The sequence below is a fragment of the Lagenorhynchus albirostris genome, chromosome 20 (assembly GCF_949774975.1).
Source record: "Lagenorhynchus albirostris chromosome 20, mLagAlb1.1, whole genome shotgun sequence".
Classification (NCBI taxonomy): Eukaryota; Metazoa; Chordata; class Mammalia; order Artiodactyla; family Delphinidae; genus Lagenorhynchus; species Lagenorhynchus albirostris.
In genome coordinates, this window is record NC_083114.1 from 43,215,535 (window position 1) to 43,231,198 (window position 15,664).

The 15,664-nt window shown below is 41.1% G+C and overlaps 1 protein-coding gene across 4 annotated transcripts; it reads right to left on the minus strand.

Moving 5' to 3' along the window:
* Positions 1 to 215: 215 nt before the first annotated feature.
* Positions 216 to 11,389, minus strand: LOC132511955 (leucine-rich repeat-containing protein 37A-like). 4 transcript variants are annotated; one of them, XM_060135786.1, is made up of 7 exons: positions 11,286 to 11,389; positions 7,470 to 9,280; positions 6,945 to 7,049; positions 2,254 to 2,303; positions 786 to 828; positions 562 to 704; positions 216 to 453 (listed from the first exon to the last, which is right to left on the minus strand). In XM_060135786.1, the coding sequence occupies exons 1-7, from the start codon at positions 11,386 to 11,388 to the stop codon at positions 351 to 353; spliced, it is 2,358 nt and encodes a 785-aa protein (XP_059991769.1). In that variant the 5' UTR covers position 11,389; the 3' UTR covers positions 216 to 350. The 4 variants fall into 4 exon arrangements, with proteins under 4 accessions (XP_059991769.1, XP_059991767.1, XP_059991768.1 ...); XM_060135784.1 differs by having other exon boundaries at positions 786 to 840; XM_060135785.1 differs by lacking the exon at positions 786 to 828.
* Between the last annotated feature and the right edge of the window lie 4,275 nt (positions 11,390 to 15,664).

The following is a 15,664-nucleotide window of genomic DNA, read 5'->3' on the forward strand; positions in this document are numbered from 1 at the left end:
ATGTTTTCCAGTTCCCAGGGACGGATGATACTGGGCAAACAAGGGAGGGAAGCCCCTCTTCATCCTTCTACTCATCCTCCTTTGCCCACATTTCCCCTTGTGGAAGTACTGGCTACCATGAGGGATTCTAGTTTCAGCCCTGCTTCTTCTTGCAGGCCCTTGTTATTGGTATATAAATATTCAACTATTTACATTTTAATTCCTTTACCACATGGTTAAATTTGGTTATGAATTTATACATTTTAATATCAGAAAAATAAGTATTTTTACAGGCTATGCTGAGAAGCCAATATGAGAAGCCATTTTAAGAAGAAAATAACATTTGCAGGTGGCTTGAGTCAGAACAGGGCTCACTCTGTGGCAGTCTCGTGTGCTGTCTCACTTTCCTCACCCGCCTCTTCATCAATCCAATAGGCAGCCAGAAGCTTCTCTGCTGGGGCTTTGATGACTTCCCTGGGGTGAGAAGAGTAATGCCAAGGCTTTTAATTTTGAAAAGAACAATTATAATTTTCATTATTTCCTCATTTAGATGAGAATTTTAAATTGTCCCCTATCATTTACCCTGCATCCTTATAGAATATCTCATCCTCATCAGAAGACTCCCTGTCATGTAGCTTTTGTGCCATGTTTTCCATGCATGTGGCGTTGAGGGGCCTATAGGTATCCTTAAGCCAAAGTGGCCGCCTTCTCCCGAAATCGCCCTCCTAGAACACAGAAAGGGAAGTATTAATTCTGCATCTCCCCTGCTTTCTCTGGCCACAGTACTTTACCCTCCTCAAATTTACCTGACTCTCACTTTCCCCTGAGCTTCTCTTACGCCGCAGAAATCTAAAAAAGCCCCTCGGAGGAAAACACACACAGTTAGTGTCACATGTCATTTTTCACCTCTCTCACAATGTGTTATCTCTGGTCTTATTAGGACTAAACGGGTACCTCAGTCCATAATCACAATGAGCAAAAATCACCACAGACCCGGGATCTTGAAATTCATTCCATGCACGCTGGCCTTCCAGAAGTTCTCTGTGTCTGTCCAAAGTGGACCCCCAGTGTCTCCGGGGAGACCACTGCATGTGGCTTAGCATGGAGTATAGGCAGGATTTTCAGCCCCGTTCACCTTTCCTGGCCCTTGGCCAAGTGCCCTCGTGCGGTGAAAACACTGCACGACGGCGCTGGGCAGAAACACGTTACTCTCTAGATGCGCTTCACACCAGTCCGCTTCGCACTTAGTCGCACATGCAGCATTTGCTGGGGGTGTGGGTGTGGGGAGAAGGTGCTTTTATTTTCCTGGCTGCTCTATCCTATAAGTTGAATCACACCAAGTAAACACGTGAACCCAACAAGCAAAGTTATCTATAGCTCTCTGACTTTCATACTGCAGGGTAGCACTGAGGTGTCAGTGAATTGTGAAATCAGTTTAAAGGCCATGACCAGCAGGGAAACACAAAATACTCTTTCTGAATACAAGTAGAATAGAAAAAAAAATCTGAGTGCACAGTAAGTTTGTTTCAGAAACTACTTTTGTCCATATAGTATGTGTCTACTGAATTGTGACAGAAAACCTAGCTCACAAAACAAACAAACAAACAAACAAACCTAGCTCACAGCCCAAGCACAGTGGGATCAGTAGAGAAGTCCTCAGTGGACAGGGACCATCTTCTTTTTGATAATCACTAGCAGTATGACCATGGGGCAAGATATTTTCCCTTTCTTTTTCTCCAGTTCCTTATTCTAAAAGGATGAGACAAACTACAGTCTAAAGTTTCTCCCGGTTAAAATTCTATGAGGTTGGGATAAAGGGAATAGAGAGTAGGGGCCTGAAAAACAGTAGGATGAGAAGGGAAGTTTTCTTGCTACTTTACAGAAGGGGCTCATATGTTCTACCTTTCGTCAGCTTTGAGTGAGGCCAGCCCCTAAATCCCCAACCATGTGGCCCTCCCAACCCCAGAGCCTCCTAGAAGGCCTCTGGCCTGGCCTGATGCCTCGGAACCAGGCGTCAGGCCAGCAGGAACAGGTACAACCAAAACCCCTCCCCGTCCACCCTCTTTCCTTAAAGGACTAGTGAAAGCAGATGAATCTGTGCCTGTCCTGGTCTAACTCAGCTTGGGCTGGGGAGCTAATTCTGCTGATACATAAATTAGGGTAAACCATTAGGGTAATTAAACATTCTTCCTGCCTTTGGTGAGGAAATGGAAACAGATGAGTTCTATGTTTTCCTCTAGTTGTAAAATTCTGCTTTCAAAGACCAATATTTACCTTCTGCTTCTTTTTTTATCCTCCTCATTTGCAATTCTATGAGAATAAATCTGTTTTGAAAGAAAACATGATCATGATTAGCCATTACAACTATTTCCAAATTCATTCCTTTTTACTTTAAATCTTATCTACCCAGTGAGAATGATAACTTTTTTAAGGAAAGGAATTCTACCCTGTTTAAAATTCCTTTGACTCTTCCACAGTACCTAACTTAGGGTCTTGCATGCAGCCAGTGATATATTTTATTGACTGTTTTAGATAACGTTCAACAGATAATTCCTAATACAAACTCTTAGAAGTAGGAAAAGAAAATAAAAGTATCTGGCAGAAACCTAAGCATTGTTTTAAAGTCAAGAACAAGAGTAGGATGCCCAATAATTACTGCTACTATTGATCATTGTGGAGGAGGTCTTAATCAGTACGATAAGAAAACCAAGTATTGGAAACGAAGTATTGGAAAGCAAGAAACAAACGTATTTGCATATGAAACGAGGGACCTAAAAAGACCAAAAGAATCAACAGAAATTTTATTGGAAGTAACATGAGTAAGATAGCTCCATACAAAATCAAGAGATCAACATATAAGCCTCAATAGCTTTCCCATATAACACAAATAACTAACGAAACAACAGAAGAAACATCCCATTTACTATATCCATAAAAATGCATAAAGTACCTAGGAATAAACTTAACCACAAATTTGTAAGACCTATGTGATGAAAATATTAAAACTTTTCAGAAGGACATGAAGAAGTACTTACATGGCATGAGATACCATCCTCCTAGAATGTTGTAAAGAGGTCAATTCTCCTCAAATGAAACTACAAATTCAATGCAATCCACTTATAGCCAAAATAATTTTTAAATGAAACCTGGCCAGCTGACATTTGGGAGAGAATATATGTAAGAATAGTTATGAAATGTATGCAAAAGAAGGTCAAAGAGTAGGACCTTGCCCTACCACATATAAAATATGTTACAGAGCAACTAGAATTAAGCAGTGTGATACTGGTACTGGTACAGGACAAGATAACTGGATCACAGAATACAGTCCAGATGAAGAGAGTATATTAGACCAGGGAAGAAAGAATAAACCATTCAGTGAAAGATTTGAAGAGAATTAGATCTTCATGTAGGGGGAAGAAGTTACATCCCCTACCTCAACCACACTAAAAAACAAATACAACAAATTCTAGACAGATTATAAAAGTACTTGAAGAAAATATTAGAGATGATTTTTTTTTTTTTCGGTACGCGCGCCTCTCACTGTTGTGGCCTCTCCCGTTGCAGAGCACAGGCTCCGGATGCCCAGGCTCAGGGGCCATGGCTCACAGGCCCAGCCGCTCCTCGGCATGTGGGATCCTCGGGGCACGAACCCGTGTCCCCTGCATCGGCAGGCGGACTCTCAACCAGTGCGCCACAAGGGAAGCCCTAGAGATGATTTTTACGTCATGAGGTGACAAAGGCCTGGCTAACAAAACCCACCCCACCTGAGCCATGAGGAGAGGACAGGCAGATATGGTGGCAGACTATCAACACACCTCCTACTCTTCACAGCCCTTGCCCCACTTTCCCCTGGACTGTTTGTCTTCTTCTTGTTGACTCATGAAACTCTTGGGAGTTCCCTGGTGGTCCAGTGGTTAGGGCTTGGCTCTTTCACTGCTGTGGCCCAGGTTCAATCCCTGGTCAGGGAACTAAGATCCCGCAAGCTGCACAGCATGGCCAAATCCCGCCACCTCCAAACAAACAAACAAACAAACAACTCTTCTTCATAGTAAAGAAATACTGGCTTTCATTAAATTTCAGTGTTTCAGATCTTTACAGTGTTTTTTGTCTCTAAGGAGACAAGACAAAAGAGTTGGAGTAGGGAGCACAAGCTTTGCAGTCGGGTGAAACTGGCTTCTGCTTTTGGTTTGGCCACTGGGCCCTCACACTGATCTCCTTCATCTATGAAGGAGGGATAGTAATATTATCCTCACAGGACTGTGGGCATTAAATCAGACAATATATGGAAAACTCTTCATCTTACGCTTGGCATGAATCAGTGCTAAGCTGGTGTCACAGACAAGATGGTGGAATGTATCAAAGGCTCTGCTTGTGGCATCAGGCTCTGAAGGCTCTTTCCCACCATAAGATTATAAAAATATTGCTTTTATTTTCTTCTAATACCTTTATGTGGTCTTTCTTCACATTTATGGAAATAGGTTTATTTAAGATGAAAAATGGGGATCTGCTATTATTTACCCCCAAGGAGTTAGGCAGCTATTCTATCACCATTTATTCATTTTCTTCCACTGATTGGAATATTGAAACATGACATTTCAAAAGTTAAGAACACATGGGTCTACTGCTGGACTCTACGCTACTTCAAATAAATATTCGGCTGCATTATTCCTCACTGTGGAATTGACATAATGCCTCATCTCTCTTTCGTTGAACCCCATTATTGTCTACCATAGGAAGAACACTGCATGGCCCCTGTCCTCAAAAAGCTTATCACATAAGTGGGGAGAGGAAATAATGGTTAGGACTCCTCGCTTTCACTGCCGAGGGTACAGGTTCAATTCCTACTTGGGGAACGAAGATCCCGCAGGCCAAAACAAAACAAAACAAAACAAATGTAAGGTTAAACTACCTAGAAGTTAAAAACAATAAAAAGGGGACTTTCCCGAAATTCTAAAAAGGCAAGAGGCCATATGCCACCTGGAGATACAGAGGGTACAGTCTGGGCAATGGCCAATGACTAGCAAGCTGACCCCATGCCAGTCCCCAGCCTCCTGGCTCAGAAATCATACTCTTCCTCACCAAGAGAGAACTCACGTCTTCCTGTTGTGGCAGTCGCACTTTATCAATATCACAGGATTGACCAAAAATCAGAATGCCAAATTATTACTTGACAATGAGAAATACATCTCTTCTACACACAGGGCATCCGTGTCTGCACAATGAGAGAATTGCCTTCTGTGGGACAGGCCTCCGTGGCACACTAAAGCACAATCACACAATCGAAGGCTACGTGGTGAGAACAGAATTAGAAAAGGAATCAGCTGAATCGAGAATTTAATGGGAAGGCCTGAGGTAGCTGGATCCGTCCATCTCCTCAACAGGCACAGCCTGGCTAGGGGCCCTGACTCTTCAGTTATGCTGCCTAAGGTGCCATCTCTACTCTCGGGCAATGTGAGGATGGGCACTGCCCATGCTGGTCTCTCCTCACCTTTTCTATGCTTTCACTACTGACCAACCCTCCTGCAGATAGACACACTTCTCGTTAGAAGTTAGTACATCATGTCAGGTTGTATTCAAGTCTGATAGGGCTGCAAGCCATTGGTCCTTACGCATCTCTGCTCAGCTCCATGATGTGCTAACTTTGGTGTTTCTCTCTTGGGGGGCTGCCTTTTAAAAAACTGCTTACCACTTTTGTGAGTTCTGAGGGGAGGGACTGCTTTGCTATGGCCCCTAAGAAATGGTGACAAACCTCACAGGACTAGGATCAGGAGGGCTGCAGTATTCAGGGAAGCCTTTATGAAGACAGATATCTGAACTTGAGTTGGCTTTTCAGGGATTCATAGGACTTCCACAGGCAAAGCAAAATAAAGGAATTTTAGATGGGCAAAGGCACAGACCAAAGTAGGAATGGGTATGGTGTAACGAGCGTATAGTGAGGAGCCGCTTTGGCTGGAATGGAGGGAGGCCATTACAAGAGAAAAGGTAAATAAAGTAGGTTGGATTCGAAGGGTAGAATCAAGATTGTCAGCTTATTAAAACCACTCTTTTAATGTTAGCAACTGCCTGTGGGGAAAAGTAATAAACCATTGTGTAACCGAACAAAAGGTAAACAGGCTACCTCCAGGAATAGGCTACTATAAATACGACATACTTTAGGGTAGCCTGCTGCAGGATTTTACTTGCAGTGGTTTAATGGAACCTATCTACACAATTCCTAATACACCGGAGAAGAAAGATGCTAAGTAAACCTAAGGAATTGAAAAGATCACACTTTTATCGTTTAGGCATGTCCTTTTACCTCTCCCAGGGTGACTGATAGCTCCATGACTTTGGAGATCGTATATCTCTCATCATTTTAGCCAACAAGGAAAGAAATCAAAAGTAGAATGAGAGTGACTGCTCAGTACATCAAATCAGCATCGTTTTCTGAGTTGAAGGAATTTTACTATCATGTCAACTCTGGCCTTCCTATAAACTTAACTTGTCAAAATAGTCCAATGGCTTGTTATCATGGATCCAATTCCATAGAGATTTCCTGGGAGTGGAGTTCCTTTAAAAATCCTGTGGGGACTTCCCTGGTGGCGCAGTGATTAAGAATCCGCCTGCCAGTGCAGGGGACACGGGTTCGATCCCTGGTCTGGGAAGGTCCCACATGCTACGGAGCAACTAAGTCCGTGCGCCGCAACTCCTGAGCCTACACGCCAAGAGCCCGTACTCCACAACAAGAGAAGCCACCTCAGTGAGAAGCCCATGAACTGCAATGAAGCCCCAATGCAGCCCCCCTGAAAAAAAACAAAAACAAAACAAAAATACAAAAAAACATCCTAGGAATATACTTTTCAGGAAAAGAACAAAGTGTATGTCAGTCCTTATGACTAAAGAGAAGAATCAAGTAGTAGTAGGTGGAAAGGTGGATTTGATTCTCAGTTTGTGAGTTCTGAATCTGAATTAAGTATTGTCCTTACCTCAATGAGACAGAGAATTGTAACCCAAATCGTCACTACTGCAGATATGGATATTGCCAAGATGAGTCTGTTGTTATAGCCATATGCTGGAACTTCTTTTGTGAGCTAAAAAAACAAATAGCAACTTTTTAAAAACAAGGAGATAAAAGGGATGAAAACTTACTATTCTTAAAGCTATTCTAAACGCTATCTAACTATTCTTAAACTACTATAAAACCCAATCCTTTCAGGTGAGTAGCTTCTATAAGAACAAGCCAATTGTAATGTTAATCTTATCATTAGCATTTTCTTCTACAATTTATTTATCTACACCTTATTTATCTTGTGTTATGCATTTTCTCGTCTTCCTTAGGAAGAGTGGCACACTGTTTAAATGAGCAAAGTGGGAGATCACTGTCTTAGCCCGTTTCATGGCTGAAGATAAGATAGAGACTAGGAGCCCGTGGCATTCCTGCTTGGGCACGTTAATGGCGTGTCCTAAACTGAGTAAAAGTCCAGCTCCCATGTGTCAGGGGTTACCCTCACCTCACTTGACTCCTGCCCTTTCTGCTCACTCTGGGCTTCTGTGCTCTCACTGATGTAGTTGTCAGCTTTCCACTGGTCCGTATCCCCCTCCGCTTCGGACACATTTACATCTTGCTGCTTGCTGAGAAGCTTCATCAGGAGGCCTGTTCTAGAGATGAGGTTGGCACAGGCCGGCTGCACGTGGGTCTCCGAGCAGTTCATTTTTAAAGTCTGGATAACATGAGAAATGAGCCTTCGCACGTCATTGTTGGGGATGAGGGACCGTAGCTGCTGGTTTAGCTGAGTTTCAACTTGATCACCCGGGGATGTGAGCCCTGGGAAAGCGAAGCCTGTGGGCTTAGAGGATAATTCGGTGCCCGTGTTGTGGTACTCCCATCGTGTTTGGTTGGTGTGTTGAACAGTTGGCATACTGTTGTCTGCAGCAACAGTAGAATGTGCAGTGGACACGTTCCTATGGGTAGTGTTTCCAGGGCCGGTTCCTCCTGGCAGAGTAGAGTTTCCTGTAGAAATAATTTCTTCAGAAACATTTTGTGCAGTACTGTTTTCTGAAGTAGTGTTTTCTGTAGAAGGGTCTGAAAGAGAAAATAATTCTGGAAAAGGCTTTTCCTGAGAAGTCACTTCTCCTGAAGATGAAACAGCCTCTCGTGGAGGGGAATTTATGAGACTCCTCAGTACAGAGAACGGAGGGCTTGCAAGCATCATTCTATTGAGTGAACTTTTCTTTCTGAACTTTCCACTCCTTTTGCCTTTGGGTTTTCTGTGGACCCGATGAAACCTAATTTTATGGAAGATGTATTTTTTTCCAGAATGTGAGATTAGTTCGAAGTCCTTAATGTTTCTAGTTCTAGCCTTCGCATCCTCTAAAACATGAAGAGTGTTGGATAAGTCTTTTGATGTGCTTTTAACGTCAGATGGGGATTTTGGAGGGATGGAGGCAAAAGGCCTGCCCTTGAAGTACTGTTTCCAGGAAGAGGAGCCTGCTGCCTTGTGTTCCTTTATGAATGAAGACTCTGCATTGGAGGACTTTCCCACCAGCTTCCTGGGACTCTGAACCATGAGAAGCTGTTTCAGCTTTCTTGGGGATGGCCTCCTGAGCCTTCTTTCTTCAGCAGTGTTCGCCTCAGATGGCTGGGCATTCTGTTTCCCCCTGACGCTCTCATCTCCCACTGCTTTGAGGTGCATTTTCTGTATGCCCCTTGGGCCCTTGAGGACCCTGTTCACTCTCAGCAGCCTTTCCTCTGTACTCTCAGTGTTTGCGAGGCTGTCTTTCTGTGGTTGGGCAGTTTGCAATTTCTTTTGAAAGATGTAGCTTTTAAACGTGGCACTTGAAATGTTGGAACGCGTACGCGTGGCAGGTTTTTCTTCCTTTTTAACCTCATCAATTTTTTCTTGAGTTTCTGCAGCTAACAAATTTTCCGCAAAATGGAGTTTCCTCAATTTGTTTTTATTAGTTGAAGTGTTGGGTACAGGTGTAACAGAAGGGCTCCTTGTACTGTTTTTCAAAAGGCCCTGCGGCATATCTCCATCTTTTGTATTCGAAAACAGAAGCTGAATGAATGGTAATAATGTTGATTCCACATCTCCGAGATTTCCCTCTGAGGTATAAGGCAGTATGTCATTTAGTGTACTGATAATATCACTTTTATTCTTAAAGTCCAGCTGCTCATTCATGAAGCCTGACAAGGTGACAGCACTTTTATCTGATGACGCCCTCTCTGACTCAATAGTCAGCTCAGTGGTGGTGGTGTTCTTGCGGGCTTGTAACACCTTCATCAACGATCCTTCTGCATTCCGTATAGATGTTTCTTCATCTGTCAAAAAAGAAGGGACTGTTTTTGATCATTGAACACTGATGGGACAGCTTTTTGTCAGTCCACAGCCAAATAAATTAGGAATCAGTCAAAGTTTGAGTGCCACTGAGGAGCAAAAGAAACCCACACTTAAGCCTATGACTGGCAACAACAAAATGTGAAAAAGATATCTCTTGAAAAAGTGGCTATCTACTCAGAAAATTCTGTAGCGTGAAATATAGTAACTATGTTCAGGATTACTCCACTGGTTCCCAGGGGCCAGTACTCAAGAAAAGGCAAGGCTGGAAGACAAATATTCCCCTACTCAGCTGGACTCTCTGCAGATCTACTGTGACTCCTCACATTCATATACCCCATCCTGTCCTGCCTCAGAGGCAGAAGTGTGAGGCTTCCTCTCTCCACCTCTTCAGTGTGCTTGTGTTCTTGCTGCTATCACAGATGACCACGACAACAACCGCCGCTAACAGGTCGTCATCTGGACATGTCCTTCTCCACCTGCCCACCGAGTCCTTTGCTCAGTCCCTGCTTCCATATATCCCAGCGCCCATAACACAAGGATCTATACAGAAAAAAACACTATGTCCACCCTGTCTCTTTGGTAAAGTTTGGGCAGGGATCTGGGGTATAAATTCAGAGATTTGCCAGATTATATGCCAATGTGGAATGTTCAACAAATCAATGGAATAATACTTGAGGTCTTCAGCTGCAGAAGGGAACAAGCAACTTCTGTCAGATGGCTACTTTGCTTTCATTTCATTTTACTTCTAATATTTCCAGCTTTACTTGGGGAACCGTCCAAAGCTTCTGACTGTGTGAAGGCAATGTGTACCATTGTGCAGGTGGGCTTCTCTTCCAAAAGGATTAAAAGTAGTTTTGGTGAGGGTCAGAGGAGGAGGGGAGGGTCATGAGAAAGGAGGAGCATGGGCTTGCAGAGAGCCCCAAACTGGGGACAGGAGATCGGGGCACTAGGGTCATAGCACTTAACACCTCTGATCTTGTTTTTTCTCACCTGTAAAAGGAGAGTAAAAATGCCTTTTCTGCCCACATTGGGGGAGAAGGGAGTAATATAATTAGTAAAGTTGTCTGGGGGAGTTCCCTGGTGGTCTGGTGGTTAGGACCCGGCACTTTCCCTGCTGTGGCCCGGGTTCAATCCCTGGTTTGGGGAACTAAGATCCCACAAGCTGTGTGGCACGGCCAGAAAAAAAAAAAAACGTGTTGAAAAATCAGCAATATTGTCTTTATATAAGGTGCAAAGTGTTATTTGTATGATGTGCTCTAGATCACTGAAAGAGACTTGTATTCAAGCTACGTGGGCATGAAAGTACATTTTGGAAGTCATCAAGTTAGTGCCAATAAATCTAATATATAGAAAAATAGTTGAAACCCCCTGAGTGTTTTGTGGATAGAAAAGCTTGAGATTCAGAGCAAGCTCAGAGCTAGACAGTCTAAGAATAAACTAGCTCTCCCGTCCATTAGAAGGGCTAGGTAGCAGCTTCTGGTTATGGAACCAGAAAATCTCAGGCTCCAAATAGCATCACTTGTACTGTTTATAAAATTGCAGAAACACACAAAATAAACAAAAATATATTTACACCTCTCCTATGAGACAAAGAGTACCTGAGACTTAATGTATATAAAATCAGTTTACAAAATGTGATGCGCTATATGAATAAGTTTTCATTTGCAGAGAGCACAGCATAGGATATGTGGTCATTAATGTGAATTCCCTTCCCCCTTCCATTCCTTTCTCTTGTTCCTTTATGTATGCAGATCAGTTACATTACTAAGCTAACAATGTACCTGAGCTATTACTAGCTTAATAATGTAACCAAGAATCTGATTTTTAGCAAGGGGGTAGTTCTTAGAAACTTAGGGATCTGGAACTCTGAATGAATGAATTAAAATAATGCAATTACATCATTAATTTTAAAATCTATCATCCTTGATTAAAAATAAACATTAAAAAATTAAATTAAAAATGTATTATCCCGCAATTGAGACTCACCACAAGGTGTCACGTCTGTCAGGCATTCACTGTCACAACGCAGCTTGAGTGTCTTACAGACAACCTCAATAGTATTTTTAAATTGGCAGAGGCAGCAGTCCATACGACTAGGTAAGATCCTATAAATGGAAACACTGGTCATTAAAGTTGTGATTAAAAGAGTTACTTGAGTAGGTAGAAGGGGGAGTCCAAGGCCCCCACAGACCAGTGCAAAAAGGAGTTCTTGGGGCTCATGGGCTGGAGAACAGGATAGGGGCCGGTTGGCCAGTTGCTGCTCTTGACTGTTGTAAATAAATATAGTGGAGGAGAGAGGTGCCCAACAGAAGGATTAGGATGGCAGTAGGTATGGTATGCCTAGAAAAAAGGGAATAGGGATTAGAATTGGGGGACATTGATCTGTAATTTAATTCAGAAGTATCTCGTACCAACTCCAAAGCCTCACTTTGGGTTGAGAGTACACAGGAAGAAGGCAGACTTCTAAGAAGAGTCTGAATAAGGCCGCACTTTCTGGAGTCCCTTTCTCAGTTCCTATTTGTCAGTATAAGATATTAGAAATTATTCTAGTAATAAAAAAGCATCGTGTGCTTAAACAATAACAGATATCACATTGGCCAAATCTAGACAAATGGAACATTCCAAAGAATAACATGATCATTATAATAAGGTATAACATAGTTAATTTAAATAAAAGCACATGAGTTCATAATGATACTCAAAATGAAAAGTGGGGAGCTCTTCTCTATAGAATCATGTCAGCTAATAAATGCAAAAGGAATGATAGATTAGGAAAGTGTCATTTTGCAAGTATCAATGTAATAATCGATTCAGACAAGGCTTATCATTGATGCACAGTTGGGTGAAGAGTTGTTTGAAAGTAGGATCTCCACTGATCCCAAAGTATGGGACCTCATATTATTTATCAATTACCAAGGGGAAAAATAACTTCACAATGGAGAGATATGAAAGAAACCACCTTAATCAAGGGATCAAACTTAGCACTGGGCCACCTGAAGTGATGAAGTATGAAGAATACATCACCTATATAGTATTCTTCCCCAAAATATTTACTTTGAATCAAATGAGGAAACAGACAAATCCAGATTGTGGGGCAGTTTACAAGACAACTGACTTAGACTCTTCAAAAATGCCAATGTCATAAAAGACCAAAAAAAAAAAAAAGAATAGCAGGGAAATATTCTAGATTAAAGGAAACAAAGACATGACATGCAATGCCTAATCTTTAATTGGATCCTGTATAAAAATAAAACAGACTTAAAGAACATTATTGGCTACTGGCCAAGATGAAGTAACAAGGACCAATTTAACCTCCCACCTGAAACAATGAAAGCATCAGGCAGAACATATGAAACAACAGTTTTCAAGAAACTGCACCTCAGGCAATACAGTTCAGTGATCCCCAGAAGATGGAAAATAAATGAAGTGATACCTATAATAGCCCTAACTTACTTTTCTGAGAGTTTCCAGGTCATGGTACAGGGAAGAGAAGTCCAGGCTGAGACTGGTGGACTCCCTGACTGAGGAAATGGAGCTGAGAGTCTGGGAAAACCAAGGTAACTAGAGTTCACAAAGCAGAGTATGAGAGAGAAAAGAAGTGCACAGACAACGAACTCTGGGGATATGCAGAGGGATCTCTTGAGAATTCAACACAGTATTGGTCAGTACATTTGTGTGAGGAATTACTTGATGCCAGGAAAAGAACCACATGAAAGCATTAATAATAAGAATAACTGGTTATCACACAGGGTTGTAGGAATAGTACCTGTTCCTACAAGTCAGACTGGAAAACCTCATGATACTCAGAAAGGACTTGTCTCAGTAGTTGCAAATAATGAGCTCCAGACTAAAGGCTACGTGGACTCCTACCCAACGAATCTTAACAGCTAGACTTAAAAGAATAAAATTGTTCTGAGTAACTTAATTTCAGACAAAACAAAGCCCAAGCATTTTACAGGAATATAAATATATATAGCACACAATAAACTAAACTCACAACATCTGTTATCATATGAAAAATTGCCAAACATGCAAAGAATTAAGAAAATATGACCCATACTGAGGAGAAAAGGCAACCAATCAAAACTAACCCATAGCCTATACAGATGTTAGAATTGGTAGAAAAGAACATTTAAAAAGGTGTTATACATGGGGCTCTCTTGAGCCTGCGCATCCGGAGTCTGTGGTCCGCCACGAGAAAGGCCAAAAGGGTGAGCGGCCCGCGTACCACACACACACAAAAAAAAGTTATTATACATGAAGAAAAGTTATTAGAACTATATTTCACTTGTTAAGAAACCCAGACTAAACACTGAAAATGTTAAGTAGAGGCACGGAAAATGTAAAACACACCCAAATTGAGCTTCTAGAGATTACAAACAATGTCTAAATGAAAAAGACATTGAATGAGGTTAATGGCAGATTAGACACTGCAGAAGAAAGGGTCAGTGAACATTAAGGCACAGTAATAGAAATTATCCAAAATGAAACAAAACGTGTAACAAAACAAAACAACAACAAAAATGAATAGAGCATCAGCGAATTGTGCAACAACTTCAAGTGGTCTAATACATGTGTACTTAGAGTCCATGAAGGAGAGGAGAAATACAAAAAATTGAAGAAATAATACCCCAAATTTTTCTACATTGGTAAACACTATAAACCCACAAAGTCAAGAAGATCAATGAACGTTAAGCATAAGAAACATGGACAAAACGACACCAAGGCACAAAAAATAATCAAATTGCTCAAAACCAGCAATAAAGAAAAAAGTTAAAAGCAGCCAGAGGAAAAACCTATACAGTACATACAGAGGAACAAAGATAACAATGACAGGAGAATTCTTGTTGGAAACAATGTAAACGAGAACTCAGTGGAATAACATCTTTAAAATAGTGAATTAATTCTATCAAGCTAGAATTTGTACCCACATCTGTCAAAACAAAAGCAAAATAAAGACTATCTCAGACATACAAAAGCTGAAAGAATTCATTACTAGTAGACTTTCCCTATAAGAAATGTTAAAAGAAGTATTTTTAAGCAGAAGGAAAATGTCACCTGATTGCAATATGTATCTATACAAAAGATTAAGAATACTGGAATTGGGACTTCCCTGGTGGTTCAGTGGTTAAGAATCTGCCTGCCATTGCAGGGGACACGGCTTCGATTCCTTGTCAGGGAAGATCCCACATGCCGCAGAGCAACTAAGCCCGTACACCACAACTACTGAGCCTGCACTCTAGAGCCTGTGTGCCACAACTGCTGAACTAAGGATATGACCACAGACGGTCATGAAAATTACTTGGAATGTTTTTTTTCCAAAATAACTTACGTATCTAAACTGACTTTTTCTACAAATCAATAAAAAAATAGTAACAGAAAAATGGGCAAAGGACAGACAATTCAGGGATAAAATACAAATGTTCAGTAAACATATAAAGATATTTAATTTCACAAATAATAAGAAAAATTCAAATTCAGACGGGACCCCTTGTATTCATCTGTCAGATTAGCAAAAAAAAAAAGTGAGAATCTCCAGTAGTGGAAGGGTGTAGGGAAATGAATGTCATCACAGCATGGTGACTGGAGGATAAGCTGGTACAACAATTTTTTTTTTTTCTAGCACAACTTTTTTGAGGGCAAATAAAATTTTATATCTAAATAGTCTTCACCCCAACAATCCCATTTCTAGATAACTATTCTATAGAAATAAACGACCAGGCTCACAAAAATGCATGTACGAGGATATTCATTGCAGCAATGCAAGTAACAAGAAAACTGGACATAATCTAAACATACTTCAATAGGGGCATTATTAAACTGTAACACATTCATACTATGGAATATTATGCAGGAGTTTAAAGGAATGGGGTAACCCTCTATGTACTGGGAAGGAAAGAAATCTAAGACATATCAGGAAATGAAGGAATCAAGTTGCAGGATGTTAATTATGTAAAAACAGATAAGAAAAACACACAAACCTCTTTTGCTATCTGTAAATATGTATGTACTCAAATGTATGGAAAAGAGTCTGGAAGGATTAATACTAAACTCAAAGTAGTGGCTGTGGGACTAGGGCACAAGAAGGGTTTTCACTATCCCTGTTATTTCACTGTTATATATTGAGAATATAATCATGTATTACTTGTACAATGGAAAATAAGTTTAAATTGTCTCTTACTGATTTTCAAGAGGTCCTGCCAAATTTAATTTTTTAAATAAACATAGAATTTCAATCATTAGGTTGCTTTGGGATATGGAAGGGGAAGTACCTTTGCTCACAGGTATTGACCTCAAAATTCTGGACCAAGAAGGATCTTACAATGCAGTTAGCTTTTTGTATTCATATTTGGGGAGAGTATACT